The following is a 15,643-nucleotide window of genomic DNA, read 5'->3' as shown; positions in this document are numbered from 1 at the left end:
GCCCCAGCACTGTCCCGACATTGCCCACGACCAGAGGACCCAGAGGCTCATGCGGGCTCCCTGCCCAGTCCCCACCAAGTTCTCTTCCAGGCCAGGCCACCACCCCTGCCCGCCCTCAGAGCTTCTCAGGGCCATGCCAGGAGCCAGGGATCCTGCACATGGCCCTCCACCCAGCCTCCCAGAGCCCCCTCTCTCCTGGGGACCCCAGGCCTCACCGGCTGCCCCGCCTGCCTCCCACCACCCACCAGCCCGCTGACAGGTTTAATGCCACAAAAGAGAGAAGGTCATTAGCAGGGATGCATTATTAATGAAGAGGCCTAATTAGGCAGACCAATAAATTTCCTGGTCTCACCCTGAATCCCTGATGATTAATGGGGGAGTAGTCCAGCCCCCAGGAGAGTCTGCGAGGCTGCAGGGTGGGGGGATCCCTGGGTGCCAGGGCCCCAGCAGTGTCCAGGTCCTGGGCAGGGGCTCAAGGACGGTCAATGCCATAGCCTGAGGCCCCTGTTCCGCCCTGGACGCTGGTTGAGCCCGCGAGTCCCCACGCCCCACCTTCTGAGGGCAGTCACGGGAGCACCCTCCCCAGCCTCTGACCCCACCTTTGAGGAGCAGAATCAGGGTCCACGGGACAGTCACTGACCACAGCAAGTGTGTCTGAGTAATGATGGCTCATGGCCTTGGCCTTCTGCCCTCGGGAGCCTGCCCTCTCTCCCACTATCCCCTCCCCCTGCCCCTTCTGAGAAGGGAGAGGCAGCCGAGGGACCAGGCCAGCTCAGCACACAGTGCCTCCATCTTCTTCACTCTGACCCTGAGCCCCATGGTGGACTCAGCGTCCTCACAGAGACATGGAAGCAGTAGCCAGGGACACAACCAGAACCCCCACCCTAGGGGCCACAGGGAGGCTGCCCTCAGGACTGGCTTGGGCCCCAAGGACTCCTGATAACCGGAACCTCAGCACCCAATGACAGTGCCCAAACCCACTTTACAGATGAGGAAACTGAGGCCTGGGCTGGGCAGCCCCAATAACAGAGCCTGGGACCAGGCCCCTCCTGGCTGCCTGGAAAGCCTGTTTTTTCCCTCCCGGCTCTGCGGTTGGGGTGCATCTGGGAGCTCCTCCCTGAGATCACCAGCCCCTCCTGGGCCTATGAAGGAGGCCAGGGGCAGGGGGATGACAGGAGTCAGGGAGGCTGAGCAGTGGGCAGAGCTGCCCACCCCACTGTGTGGTCCACCGGGTGCTCAATGGGTGGACAGCCAACTCCTGTGCCAGGAAGGACATTTGCTGGGCACAGGAGGAGGGTGAGCAGGCGCCACGGAGGAGCCTCAGTGAGCAACCAGGCCCAGAGGCGCTGTGAGCCCGATACTGACCTCAGAGCCTCTGACCTCAGAACCGAGCGCTGTGACAGGCTAACAGGCAGCGCTGGCCAAGGCGCTCCAGAGCAGTGACCCCGACAGACGTCCAGAGGGTCTGGGCCTGAGGGCCTGGCCTCGAGGGCCAGCGCCGACCCTCTCAGGGGCTCAGTGTACCCACGTAGGGGCGACGAGCGAGGCGGCACTCGCCACACCTGCTCGCCCATCACCCATGGCGACCACGTGCCCTGAGCAATGCAGGTTCCCTGCCCAGCTCCCCGTGGCGCTGCCACCTTCACTGCTGAGTCTCTCCAGGTGCCACCTTTTCTTAAGTTTTTGCTTTGAAAAACTTCAAACTCTCAGCAAAGCTGGAACAGCAGTTAAGTGGCTGTCTACCTGCTCCTGGCCCACCATCAGGTGCCAGGCACCACTCTGTCCATCATGGCCTTGGGGCAGGCTGTCAGGGGCAAGGTGGCTGTGGGGGCTCTGGAAGCTGTGAGGACTCGGGGGAGGGGCACAAACAGGACAGTCCTGCTGGGAGGCCAAGGTCAGGTGTCAGCTGAGTCTGGCCAGATGGGGCCAGGAACCAGGACCAGAAAAAAAACGATTCATGTGAAGGTCAGCAAGTCCCCAAATCCTGCCCCTACCAGGGCTCCTGGCATCTTCTGACCCACTGACCAGGGTTGGCCAAGTCCATAGGCTCAGGGCAGCGGGTACCAGGCCTCCTTTGCCTGTAACGGCCCTCTTTCTCTTCCTGTAGGTGAAGGCTTCATTGCTAAACTCATCAGACTGCAGGCCTAGAAATTTAAGGCAGCACAGAGCAACCACTCACACTTTAGTGAGAATTGATGGATAGAGCATCCTTGGGCCAGAACCCAAGGGCATGGCAGGGTAAACCTGATGGTGGGTGGGTGCTCCCAAAGGGGCTGCGGACAGTAGGAGGACCAGGGACTGGCCCTCGGAGGCAGAACATGCCTCTGCCTACCAGCCCTGAGGCCCAGGACACCTACAGGTATGGGATAGAGAGTCCTGGACCCACTGACCAATTCTATGGCTATTCCACATGTTCCCCCCCACCCCCCGAGAAGGAAGACAGGCTTTGCCTACCTGGCCAGTGATTGGGTAAGACCCCCACCTCTCTGCAGGTGGGTTTCCTCCGCATGGAGAAAACACCTGCCTCTGGGGTGCAGGTCCTGGACGTGGGCAGCCCAGGGGTGCCCCAGAGTCATGCCCCAGCTTAGATGACCTGGCCACCTCCCAGCACCAAGGTGCCCGAACTGTGCTGGGCATCAGCAATTTTGATGGTTTTTCATTTAACTTTCTCTTTATCACAATTATGCTGAAAACTATTAAGCATAGTTGTTAATCATTAAGTAATTATTATCTGCGCTTATATTAATTATCTGGCCATCGGAGTGACACAAAGATTTAAGATTTTTAATTGTTAACTAGAGGCCTGGCGCACGAAAATTCATGCGGGGGGGGGGGGGTTCCGCCAGCCCCACCCCCTGTGACTGGTAGTTCTGCTGTTTGGTCAATATTAGGCTTTTATCATATAGGATATTTCCCAAACACAAGGGAGTTTAATGCACTCCATGTAGTCTCTCCTGCCCGGGGTGAGGCAGGGACAATCCCCTAGGGCAGCGGTTCTCAAACTGTGGGTTGCGACCCCTTTGGGGGTCGAACGACCCTTTCACAGGGGTCGCCTAAGACCATGTGTTTACATAAACACATATATAATTACATATTGTTTTTGTGATTAATCGCTATGCTTTAATTATGTTCAATTTGTAACATTGAAAATACATCCTGCATATCAGATATTTACATGACGATTCATAACAGTAGCAAAATTACAGTTATGAAGTAGCAACGAAAATGATTTTATGGTTGGGGGTCACCACAACATGAGGAACTGTATGAAAGGGTCGCGGCATTAGGAAGGTTGAGAACCACTGCCCTAGGGCCTCAGAAGGGGCCCCACCCCAGCGATTTGACCTTGAGCTCGGAGCTGGGCGTTTGTTTGAAGTAGCTGAGTAAGTGTCACCCAAGAAGAGCCTGCCACTCGGCGAGGTGGCCAGAACATGGCTGTGCCAGTCTCCTGCCTCTGAGCCTCTGAGCTCAGCTGTGAGATGGGGATGGTGGACGCTCTCTGCACAGCAGGCCAGAAAGGGCCACAGAACACTGCCAGGGAGGAGGGGCCAGGGCCCAGTGTCCACAGGGCGGCCTTCCCACCTCAACTTGCTGAGACTATCGAGAAGTGAGCTGGGAGCTCGCACCCACCGTGGTGCTAGGTCGCTGGAGTCACATGTTACCCACATGCTAGCTGTGGCCCCACTGAGGGTCCGAGCCCCAGTCGGCCACAGGCACTGCTTTCCTGTCCTCATAGCGGCCTGTGCGCGCCAGGAGAGGCTCCTGTGGCCCTCCTGTGTCAATGGTCACAATGGAAGCCAGAGCTCCTGAGAACACTGGAGACTCAGTGTGCTGAGTGGTCAGTGAGGCCTGAGGAGCCCAGAGCTGGAAGCTGGGGTTTACTTGGGGACAGCAGGGCCATTGGTGGGCACCTGCTGTGTGGAGGGCACCTGGCAGTGTTCCCAGTGCAATTCTCCCAGTTGGCGTTGGTGCCAGGGTGTACCCCAACCCACGGGTCTCAGAGAGGCTGGCAGGCATAAGGCCAGGTGTGGACATTGGAGTGGGCCACATGCCTAGTCTGGTGTTCGGGGGCCCTACAAGGAGCTGGAGAGAGGGTTGGGTCATGCCCAGGGCCCAGGGCACACTCATGGGGGAGCAGCCCTAGGCAGTGCCAAAGATTTGATCATAGTGATGGCGATGGAGGTGGTGGTGGTGGTGATGAAGGTGGTAATTGTGGAGGTTGGGTGGGGGTGGGGGTGGGAGGAGGTGGAGGTGGTAGTTATAGAGGTGGAGGTGATGATGGTAGTAATAGAGGTGATGCTGGTGGAGATTGGTGGTAACGGTGGTGGTGGTGATGGTGGAGGTGGTGGTGGAGGTGGAGGTGGAGATGGTGGTGGTGGTGGAGGTGGTGGTGGTGGTGGAGGTGGTGATGGTGGTGGTGGAGATGGTGGAGGTGGTGGTGAAGGTGGTGGTGAAGGTGGTAGTGGAGGTGGTGGTGGTGGAGCTGGTGGAGATGGGGTGGTGGTGGTGATGGTAGAAGTTGTGATGGTGGAGCTGGTGGAGGTGGTGATGGTGGAGGTGGTGGAGGTGGTGATGGAGGTGGGGGTGGTGGAGGTGGTGATGGTTGTGGTGGAGGTGGTGGAGGTGGTGATGGAGGTGGTGATGATGGAGGTGGTGATGGAGGTGGTGATGATGGAGATGGTGATGATGGAGATGGTGGTGGTAGTGGTGGAGGTGGTGATGGAGGTGGGGGTGGTGGAGGTGGTGATGGTGGTGGTGGAGGTGGTGGAGGTGGTGATGGAGGTGGTGGTGGAGGTGGTGGTGGTGGTTGTGGAGGTGGTGATAATGGAGGTGATCATGATGGTGGTGATGGAAATGATGGTTATGTTCATGGTGACAATAGTGACAAAGAAAACTATCTTCCAGAACCCAGAGTTTTCCAAAGAAGCAACATCTTTGTGGCCCCTTCCCTGCCCCCTGGGCTGTCCTGCCTGTGGGCGGTCCCTGCCTGGTGGGCGGTGCCTGGGAGGCAAGAAGAGAAAGAGGTTTAACCAGGCCTGACAGGACAGCGTTATATCTTAAACTCACAGAGAACATTTAATCTTAGTTAAAAATGAATAAGTCCAATTATTAGAAAGGGGAAAAAATAGCCTAGTGTTTACTGTAAGTGAGCTGAAGGTGATGACTTAGAAAAGTGTACTTTAAGGTTCTGGGCGCCGCCCCTCCTGTCAGGATCACGGCTGCAGCCCTGGTGGGAAGGAGCAGGGAGGGCTCACCCCACCTCCCCCCGGGGGTGGACCCCATTATGTTCCCCAGGGCAGTGCCCGCCTCCTCCCTGGCCCAGCCCCCACCTGTTGGTCAGGCCCTGGCCCTCACCCCTAGATGCCAGGACGCAGTCACAATCCAGCCCCTGGCAGGAGGGTGGGGTTCTGAGTACCCCCAGGCCCTTGACTCACCTGCTCTGTTGCTCACCTGCTGTATGACCCCCGACAAGCCCTTTGCCTCTATGAACCTGTGTCCTTACCTGGAAAATGGGTGATGAGGCAGCTTCCTGCGCCCCCCCACCCCAACTCAGGGGGGCAAGGGGTGCCCGTGCTGATGGTCCGCGTCCCTGTGGTGGGAGGTAGGGAGCTGCTGGCCTGTGACAACATCCTGTGTGTGTGTGGATGGTGGGGCCTCCCCTGCCTTCCCTCCACAGACCTCAACCAGCCGGAGGGGTTCACCATGAGCCTCCTCCCAGGCCCCCAGGCCCATTCTAAGAACCCTGAGCTCCAAAGCCCCGTGGAGTAGGGGCCACCGCACAGGCCTGCTGGAGGCGGGGGCTGCTCCTGCCCAGCCTGGCTGGACCCTGGGCGCCTCAGAGTCGGGCAGAAAAGGGATTTCAGGGGCGGCAGAGCCAGATCTGAGGCCAAGAGCCCAGCTCAGCCCGAGACCCCGGCCCCGTCCACAGGAGAGGACAGACCCTGCCCGAGTCTGCTGATTGAAGGCCTCTGGGAGCTGATCCCAGGAAGTCCTCCCCCCTCTCCCCCGCACCAGGCTGGGGCTTCCTTCTGGCCCCCTCCTTATGTGACTCAGCCAGGCCAGCCCCTCCTTCCCTTGAGGCTTCCTCTCCCGCCCTGGCCCCTGGTTGTGTGGAGTCACCGCCCCCGCCCCCCCCATCTCACCGCCAGGGTCTGATGAGATTCGATGGCCTGGCCGCGACCCCAGCCCCAACTTCCAGGCCCAGAGGTCCCGACAGAGCCCCCAGGTGCTTGCAAGCCTCGGGTGATGAGCTGCAAGGATCGGCGCTGTAATCAGCATGAAACGTGCCCCTTTGCCGGGAGGAAAATCCCATCTCTGAAATCCGTGTCCCAGTGCCAGTTCAATGCCACCCTCGGGGCCATAAAACCCTTTTCCAATCACCTGTGCTGCCGGCTGCCGGCACCGTTAAATCCGGGGACATTATTTAGAGCCAAGACACCGTCTGGGGGGAGCGGACATCAGGTCCGAACCCCGAACCCCACAAGGAGCTCCCCCTCTGTCCCACCACACAGCCCTCTGGCGACAAACTATGCCCAGCCCAGGGCACTGGACAGGGGAGTGGGCGTCCTGGCAACCACAGTCGCTTCATCTCTGCCACCAAGCCGGCAGGGCCCCAGATGGGCCCCTCTTGGCTGGGAACACTGAGGCCAGGCAGCTCAGGCCCCGGCAGACACAGCCCCGTCCTCCTCCTGGTTCTCATCAATCCCCTGATTACCGAGGAGAACAATGAACACATGTCACTGAATCTCCAAGAAACTACCCTTTTTATAACTTGCACCCAGTTCCTCAGATAAATTAAATGTCTCCCTTGTAAGGCGGCGCTCTGGGCGCCTCAGCGAGGGGCGACTGCCCTTCATCAGCTTCTCGGGGCTTCACTCAGGGGAATGCCTCCTGCCTCCCATAGGCACCTGCGGATCCCGCAGCCCTGAGCGGGCTGGGTCTGCCTGAGAGGCACTCCATCAGCCGCACCTGGGCTTGGGGGTCTGGGGGGGCCGGGGGCAGCAGGCTCCTTTGCTGATTAGCTGGCTGATGGTGTAGGTTGGGGCCAGCTGGCATCCTAGAAAGCCAGGCCTGAGGCCAGACGGAGGGTCAGTAGTGACCAGGCCTGGTGGGAAGGGAGCAGGAATTCACCCCTGCCCCCACTCCTGTTGGCCAAAGCTGACTCCAGGGAGCCAACTGGCCAGCGGGCTGAGATGGGCACCCAGGGGTTTCGTGGCATCTCAGGGAGCTGCTGCCACGCAGGCAGGGAGCGGGAGAGGTGACCAGCTGTTTGATTGGCCAGTTTGTAAGCCAGCTGGTTGGTGGGGGTGGTGGTGGGAGTTAGCTAGGGGGTGAGCTATCCTGCCTTTTGCTGGGTGGGCTGGTGGGTAACTGGGTGGACGCCGACCCCGTCTGTGGACTGAATTCGCTGCGAGGGTTCGCAGGCTGGACTCGGCTGACCCACCTTCAAACAAAGGACCCAACAGTGAAAGCCCCTCACACCAGCTGCCCACTGACAGACAAGACAACATGGGGCCGGCCAGCCCTGAGCCCCAGCCCCTTGGGAGGGGACAGGCAAGGGGCCCCTGAGGGTTGCCAATATAAGCCCCAGTGTGAACAGTGGGGTGAAAGCAACAAGCCAACCACAGATCCAATTTGGGTGGGAGCTTCTCCGCCCCCCCCCCCCCCCCCCAGCACTGTTCCTACCTTGCTGGAAGCGCCAGTCAGGGCCGACCCACCCCTGGCTCCTCCTCCATCCCCAGGACTGTCAGGGGCACTCGGTGCAGCGCAGTCTGCAGCCAGTCTGCGGGGTTGTGGCGCCATCTGGTGGTGAATCCTGGAACCCACACCGTGGCCTCCCCAGAGAGGACGAGGGCACGCAGTCCTGATGGCCCCAGCTCATTGGTGCCAAGGGATACTAGGACACTAGCCGCCTGTGGCCACTCAAGGTCTCTGCCCCTCACCTGGCACCCAGTCTCTCATTCAACCCCTTTGGGCCTGTTTCCTGGGTGCAGGGACGGGCCCCAGGAGCTCACAGCCCAGCACTGTCCACTCCCAGCAAGAGCTGGTTTGGGCCAGAGAGTGAAGAGCAAGGTGGGCCGGCATCCTGGATTCTGGACCCAGTGAGGGTCTGGTCAGGTGGCCCTGGCACTGACCATCAGCCACTCCAGCCATGCTGGCTCCCCAGGCACCACTGTCTGTCTAGCAGGGACAGATGAGTGTGGGGATGCTGAGAAGTGGGTGCACCTACCTGGCTGGGATCCTCTGGGGAAGCAGGGGAAGGTGGGGGGGTGTCTCTGGGCCCATGCAGGGGTGGGCATGTCCAGTCACCCATCCTGGAGCACAGGAGCCTTGGCAGCCCCCAGCACGGCCACCTTCCCGGCCTGGCGTCCCCGGCGCCCCAGCTGATGGTAATTTATTGGTGCTGTGTGCCCCTGAGAGGATTTCCCTGACATTCCTATTATCTCCCTGATCCTTAAATAAAAAATGAGCAGCGGTCTTCAGAGAGTCACCCAGGAAGGGAAAACAAATGGCCTGCCATGGCCCGTGCCCTGGGAGCCGATCAGCCACACGGGGACACGGGCAGACACAGGAGCACGACCCCCATCACAGCCTCAGAAATGGGGCCACTCTGGGAGCACCTCAGGGCACAGCCCTTGACCTTCCTCTGACCTTCACCTGCACTCCCACCCCCAGGGCCCACCCAGTCAGTTCTCCATCCTGCAGGGCTGCCCCACAGGCTGGGAAGGGGAGCCGCCCAGCACTCAGAGAACAAGGCGTGTGCCCGCCCTCTGGCCCTGGGATGGGGTGGGCACTCCGCAGACTGCCCCGGCTCTCACACCGTCACACCCGGTGGGTCTGCCCATCCTCCTGGCTGAGTGAGTTGGGGGTACCTGGTAGGTGCAAAAACAACCATAGGCCCAGCCACGGGCCGCCCACTGTGTGTTACACGCAGCGCAAAGGACAGCTCATCCCCTGGCTCTGGCAGGGGTTGAGGGTCAAGAATAATCCGAAAGCGCAGGTAAGGGGGACCCCCAGCCCAGGTGGCTCCAGGGAGCCTGAGGACTAGAGGGGGAGGGTCTGGGCCAGGAGCCCAGGTTTGGAGGCACAGAGACGGGACTTTTCCTGAGGGGCTGGCCCAGCGATCCCGACTTCCATCTGCTCCAAACCTGTTTCTCAGCTTCGGACATGAGCGTGGGGCATTGAATGCCGAGGCCACAGTGAATCCAGGCAGGTGTGCTTCGCTCAGGGCAGGAAGGGGTGGGCCTCCTGTTCCTCTTCCCTGGCCCAAGCCCTGCTTAAGAGCCCTGGCTCCCTGCGGCCACTGGGGGTCACAGCAACTTAAGCAGGAAGCAGCTGCAATGGCAACGGGCAGGCAGGGTAAAGCACTACCTGGCAATGGGCGGGGGAGGGGGGGCATGGCCTGGTGCTCCCCACCCTGAGCAGGAGCCAGACCTTCCCCCCGTGGCCAGCAATCCTGCCTGCCCAGGACTCCATCCTGGAGCTACCCCCATGCCAGACCCCCATGATTTTCGGGGTGCTTTGCATACATTAGAGTATCTGTCCCCATTCTCGGAAATGCCACCACAACGATGGACCCCCAGCACCCTCTCCCTCTGAGAGCCCCAACTCCCTATCCCTCCAGCTTAGGGCACCAGGGAGGGGGTAGGAAGGAAGGTCTCAGGAAAGTGGGGTCTTCAGGGCTGGCTGGGCCTGAGCCTCCGGCACTCGGGGACACAGCCTGGTAAGGGTGTGGGTGTGTCAGGCAGCGCGGAGTTTGCAGGCCAGGAAGGGAGGATCCCCAGGGTCACAGGCAGAGGGAGGCTGCAATGGGTGGGGCCGAGGCTCCTGTGTCACCCAGGAGCCCCAGGCATCTCCTCAAACCCTCTGGAGATTGCCCCTGCTTCTGGGCCTCTCAGCTTGGCCTATGCCCTTGGGGAGACAGGAGGCACCCCCTTCTCCCCCACCACCACACCCCGCCCCCGGGTTGCCTGTGTTACCGCTGCTGTTACTGTAGGGTCCGTGGGGACCAGTCTCCATGAGGGCCACCTCTCTCCCCGTGCGCCTTTCCGGGCACTACTGGCATCTGGCGGGCCCAGGGGCACTGAGTACAGGAAGCAGCCTCCACCTCACCTTCTCCCCCACACCAGCCACCCAGGGCTTTGGGACACCCCCTCTCCATGGCGGCCTCACCTCAGATGTCAGCCAAGAGGCCTTCCTTGGCCCCCACCCCCAGTTCTCCCAAAGGAGCACAGCCTGAGACCCATGCGATTCTACAGAGGAACGGCAGGGCCCAGGCCACGGGGGGCGGGGGAGAAGGCTCCTTCCTCTCTGGGTGGCTGAGCAGACCCCCGGCTGGCAGTTCCGAGGGCAGCTGGTGCCTGAACTTGGCTCCAGGCCCATGTTTCCCGGCTCACCCCACACACACACCCCTCCCCTGCCAGAGCCTCCCGTTGAGGGCTGCAGAGGCCACCCTGCCAGGGACTCCTGGGGCCGGGCCCACGTGTGTCGGCCAGTCCCGGCCAGTGGACTGTGCACTCGCCTCCTCTGTTGGTGAGCGGCCCACACGGGGGGTCCCTGCAGTATATCCGCCCGGCAAAGAGGACAGGAGAGAGGCACCTTCAGACGAGGGATTTCAACAAACTTCAGATGGGAAGTGGAGACTGACTTCACAGGGCAGCCCTGGGTGTGGATGAGGCAGGGCAGGAACCTGGGGCTGGTTAGGGGGCAGCTTGGAGTGACCACCCAACACCTCTGAGGGGTAGCAGGTGACACACGACTGCTCAGGCAAACTCGCCAACCCTCCCCGCTCCACACGCAGAACTAGCTGCAGCAAACAGACATCTGCCCACAGTCGGAGGCCCGCCTTGCAGGGGGCTGGGTGAGGCGCCAGCCTGCTCTTTCCTTCCTCCCTGCCCAGGGGTGGGCCAGCCAGGCATCTGAGGACAGTGTCTACTAGGAAGTCCCCAAGAACAAATGGAGAAAATGAACCACAGAGAATAGAAAGAATGAAGGAAACCAAACCCACTTCATTCCTAAAATAGAACAAGACGCTCTGCAAAACGCAGAAAAAGGACGGGGGCTCTCAGGGAACAATCGAGATGCATCGTGAACTTAAACCCAGATTGCTGGGATTTAAAAGACCAGCAGCCAAGCCCGCTGCTCGGGCATCGCCGAGGATCACGGGCCCCCCTCGAACTCCTGTGGGAAAACACCCAACAAATACGAGGTCAGAGTAAGATGCTCTCAGACCAAGAGGGGCCTCATGATCTACCCCCACGCGGCAGGCCACTCCCAACCATCATGGCTAAGACAAGTGGTTCAGCCCAGGGCTCGGCGAGTTGGCCGCCCTCGGGGCCATTCTTCGAGGGTCCCCTGGGCCCCGGTTGAGATGACAGAGCCTCTGTCCCCGTGACAACGATGTTATAGCAAGGCCTCCCCACGCCAGAGGGTCCCAGAGCAGCAAAAGGTCAGGCCCAACACACAAGCGTTCAACAGCCAATATGTTAAGAACTTATTGGCTTCCGGCCGGCGTGGCTCAGGGGTTGAGTGTCGGACCTAGAACCAGGAGGTCACGGTTCAATTCCCGGTCAGGGCACGTGCCCAGGTTTTGGGCTCGATCCCCAGTGTGGGGCGTGCAGGAGGCAGCCAATCAATGATTCTCTCTCATCATTGATGTTTCTCTCTCTCTCTCTCTCTCTCTCTCTCTCTCCATTCCTCTCTGAAATCAATAAAAATATATTAAAAAAAAAAAAAAAAAGAACCCATTGGCCCAGTGGTTCCCAGGCCGGTTCAGAGTCCAGGGTGAAGAGAGAACCCTGTGTCTTGGTGTGAGGAGGGCAGAGTCAGGTTGCAGAGGGCCAGGCGCACAGGAGAGGAGGCAGCTGTGGCTGTTGCTGCTGCACAGGGACTCATGTTTCCTCTGGTCCACCTTCTGGAGGATGTTATTTGAGGATGCACTTCCCTGAAACAAGGGCGGGCGCGGAGAAAGAGGTCATGGAGACAGGGCCCCGGTGGGTGGGGTGGTGCGGCCCACGACGGCGTGATGGAACCTTGGAGAGAAGGACGGAGAACCGACCAGGGGCCCATCCGGCTCCACCACTGGACACATGCTCCGCCGTGGTGACCAGACCCCGGAAGTGGGGAAGAGCTAGCTCCAATCCCATCCTATCACTGAACAGTGTGTGGCCCCGGGCAAGCGACTAAGCGTCCTCGTGCCTCAGTTTCCCCACCTGTAGGAGAGGAGAACAGTCATCCTTACGGGACCGTTAAAGTGAACGTTCAATAAATTATTTTATTTAAAAATAAGTAAAACCTAAAAATAAAATAAAATAAAACTTGGCGATGTGTTAGGTAAAAAAGCCAGCCTGTGGGATGATCTATTCTGCATGGGGAGGGAGGACAGGTCACGGTGCCGCCGTGGGGGACATGCAGCTGTTCCCGGAAGGATCTCGCCGACCAGACCAGCCTCGTGGGGGCTGGGGCAGCAGGGAGGACTGAGGTGTGAGGGAGGGTCACACCAGACACCTTGTTTGTTGTTTGATTTTGTTTTAACCGTGTGTCTGTATTATGTTCTATGTTTTAAGAAAATAGTCAAGGTGGGTGGGTGAGTGGGGAGGGTGGGGAAGGGGGGTGGGGAGGGTGGGGGGGTAAAGATGCAGAAGGGGTGACTAGGGGAGGACACTTCAGGGACAGGGGTACGTGGTGGGAGGGGCCTTGCCAGCCAGGCTCCGGCCAGCGCCCCGCCCATTATGACCTCCCTAGCTGTGTCCAGGCCTTTGTGACAAACACCCTGAGGCAGACCTGTGAGCTGTGACGCCTGGAGGCCCTCAGTCAGAGGGTGGTAGGTCTGGCCAGGCCAGAGCCTGGACCTGGGGTCAGGAAGGGGTCATAGGGAAGTATGGAGGGACCGAAAACCCTGGGACCCTATGGCCACTCCCACCCCCAATGCTCCCAACCCTCAACTTCAAGCAGCCACGGAGGATGCCTCGAGCCACCCTGCCAGGGGTTTGTGAGGTGGCCCTGCCTGGTGCCTCTCAGTTCCACTCACTCAGTGGAGTCTTCTGGAACTTTCCCAGCCCCGGGGCCAGGGGGCGGTGGGCCCAGCGTGGGCAGTGAAGGACCTGGGGGCTTTATCGCAAGTGAAGAGGGAGAGATGCAGAGGCAGAGACCACGAGACCCAGCAGGGGCGAGGCCAGGACAGATGGAGGCAGGGCTGGCGTGGGGCTGGTCCCTGCACTCGGGAAGGGAGCAGGGGTCATCCAGGCAGGGGGGAGCCCCCAGCTCAGGGCCCAGATCCTTCCCGTGCCAGCACCTGTCACCAGGGGCAGGGACCCCAGCCTCGCCCAGGCCAGCCTCCTCCCAGCTCCAGAGCGGGCCCCTGGGGCCAGCCGAACAGTCCTTCCTACAGTTGGAGCAGGAGAACCAGAAGCTGGTGAGTGAGGCGCCAGCCAGGGCCCCGCGGGGCTGGCCCCAGGCTTGGCACCTGTCCGTGCAATGAGCTCACCGCTGTTGCTGGACCTCCTCAGCCCCAGGCCCTGAAGCCCCTGCCCCAGCCCGGGCTGCCTCCGTCTCCTGCCCAAGAAATAGCTGTGATGGGCAGCCCCATCCATCTCTCTGCCTCCCACCCCCAGAAAAGACAGAACCAGGACCTTCGAGAGCAGCTGGGGGCCCTCCTGGGACCAGGACAGCAGTTCCTGCCGCTGTGCCCGGAGCACTCGAGTTGTACAGCCCTGACCTGGGTAAGTACATGGCGGCAGCAAGGGTCCAGCAGGACCTCGGCTACGGTCAGGGCGGACTCTGCGACGCCACGCACCACACCCTCCACTCCTGATCCCAAGTAGTCCTTGACCACAGAGGCGGCCCACAACCTCGAGGCTGACCCAGGGCTCTTCCGCAGCCCCGTGAGCAGGCTGGCACCAGGCCCCTGGAGGACAGGGCACCTTTGCAGGTGCTGCGGCGGGAGCTGTGCCGGGGCGAGGAGTCCTTCGTGCAGCAGTCCCAGGTGGGCACCTGGAAAGGGGCCGGGAGGATGGGGGAAAGTCCCAGGTGGGTGGAGGAGGAAGAAGCTGACCACCGATGGCCCCGCCCATGCCCATCCTGTGCTCCTCCCCCAGAATGAGCTGCAGCAGATCCGACTGTCCTTTGAGAGGAAGAAGATGGCCATTACCGAGGTGCCCACCTGGCCAGGGTGGGAGGGGTGCTGGGGGACCCACGTGGTAGGGCACGGCCTTGGGCCTGACCTAGCCTTCCCCCCACCAGGTGTGGGATGGTGTGGCCGAGGTACACATGGCCCTGAACAACCAGGCCACCGGGCTCCAGGTAGGTCAATACCTAGAGGATGCGGGAGGCAGGAAATGAGTGGGGGAGGGGAGAGGGGAGGCAGGGCGATCAGTCAGGGGTGCAGGACTCTTGAGCCCCTCTGTCCCCTAGAACCTCAAGAAGGATATCCGGGGCGTGCTAGACCAGATGGAAGACATTCAGCTGGAGATTCTGGGGTGATGTGTGTGGTCAGGGGCTGGGGGGGGGGAGGGGGCGGGGCGTGGCTCACTGAGCTGGGATGGTGCAGGTGTGCTGTTCAGGATGGGATGAACCAATCCCTAACCCCTCCCCAGTTCCGTGGCACCAGACCAGGGGTGGTGCCAGGCTGGTGTAGGGAGTGCCCATGGCCCTGACTGTACGCCTCCCCCAGGGATCGAGCCCAGTGCTGCACCCAGGCAAGGAAGGACCTGTGCTTATCAGTAAGCCCCCGCCCCTCTCCCGATTTCCCCCCCTGACGGCCCTAACTGGGGAGGGGAGAGGTGGGCTACAGTGGAAGAGGCCCCAGGGTGGGAGCCCCACCAGGAGCCACGTGGTCAGATTCACCGGGGAGACAAGGTTGCAGGTGCCCGTCCTGGGACTGGGGAGGAGAAACACACAGCACCCAGATCCCGCAGGGCAGGGCAGGCTCTGACGAGCTGCTCCCCCCGCAGAAGGCGCTGCCACAGCTGGGATGCTCCGAGGGCTTCAAAGGCCAGCTCTGGTAGGTGGTGCATGAGTGTGTGGGCAGAGTCCAGTCCCCCGGGGCTGCCCCACGGGTGCCCCTGCCCCCTGACCACCGCCGCCCGCAGGCTGCTGGCCCTGAGGCTGCTGCTGGGCGCCCTGCTGGCCTGCACCGCCGCCTACGTGTACGTGGTGGACCCCACACCCTTCGAGGGGCTGGTGCCGCCCCTGCTGAGCCGCGCTGCAGTCTGGAAGCTCCGGGCCCTGCTGGGCCCATTCCTGCGCCTGGAGGTGGACGACTTCCTGCCCTTCTAGGCTGGAGGCCCAGAGGCCCCAGTGAGGAGGAGGCCAGGCGGCCAGCGCGGCCCCGGGTGCCCAGCAGCCGAGCCAGCCCCTGCCCACAGCACTGCCGTGCACACCGTCCTGCAAGGAGCCTCGGAGAAGGGTGGCGGCGGGGTCTGTCCGGAGGGCTGGGCCTGCGGCTGGACATACAGTGGTGACACACACAGCGTCTGAGCTTGTCTCCATGGAGATGGGGGGAACCTGACGCATCCTGAAGCTAATCTTAAAGTGGGGGTCCCTCGGGGTGGCACCCCACCTCGGCCTTCATGCCCCACCTGCCTGCTGGATGGCAGCCCCTCCACAGCAAGCCCCCAGGTTGCCCCTGGCACCAAGAGGGCCC

General features: G+C 61.2%; 1 protein-coding gene across 1 annotated transcript; it reads left to right on the top strand.

The window, feature by feature from the left end:
- Nucleotides 1-12,880: 12,880 nt before the first annotated feature.
- On the top strand, nt 12,881-15,276 carry CCDC188 (coiled-coil domain containing 188). Its single transcript, XM_070400229.1, has 9 exons — nt 12,881-13,414; nt 13,614-13,721; nt 13,880-13,984; nt 14,097-14,153; nt 14,242-14,301; nt 14,413-14,477; nt 14,672-14,720; nt 14,952-15,001; nt 15,090-15,276. The coding sequence occupies exons 1-9, from the start codon at nt 12,881-12,883 to the stop codon at nt 15,274-15,276; spliced, it is 1,215 nt and encodes a 404-aa protein (XP_070256330.1).
- The last annotated feature ends 367 nt before the right edge of the window (nt 15,277-15,643 follow it).

The sequence above is a fragment of the Myotis yumanensis genome, unplaced genomic scaffold, assembly GCF_028538775.1.
Source record: "Myotis yumanensis isolate MYYU_CA2020_CCGP unplaced genomic scaffold, mMyoYum1.0.hap1 SCAF_19, whole genome shotgun sequence".
Lineage (NCBI taxonomy): Eukaryota > Metazoa > Chordata > Mammalia > Chiroptera > Vespertilionidae > Myotis > Myotis yumanensis.
This window is presented reverse-complemented; position numbering and strand designations above follow the sequence as displayed.

Bases quoted from the DNA above. Each gene is read 5' to 3' on its own strand.
- CCDC188 (XM_070400229.1), top strand. From the start codon at position 12,881: ATGGAGGGACCGAAAACCCTGGGACCCTATGGCCACTCCCACCCCCAA. The intron at 14,478-14,671 runs GTGATGTGTGTG...CGCCTCCCCCAG, and splicing joins ATTCAGCTGGAGATTCTGGG to GGATCGAGCCCAGTGCTGCA. The intron at 15,002-15,089 runs GTAGGTGGTGCA...CGCCGCCCGCAG, and splicing joins GGCTTCAAAGGCCAGCTCTG to GCTGCTGGCCCTGAGGCTGC.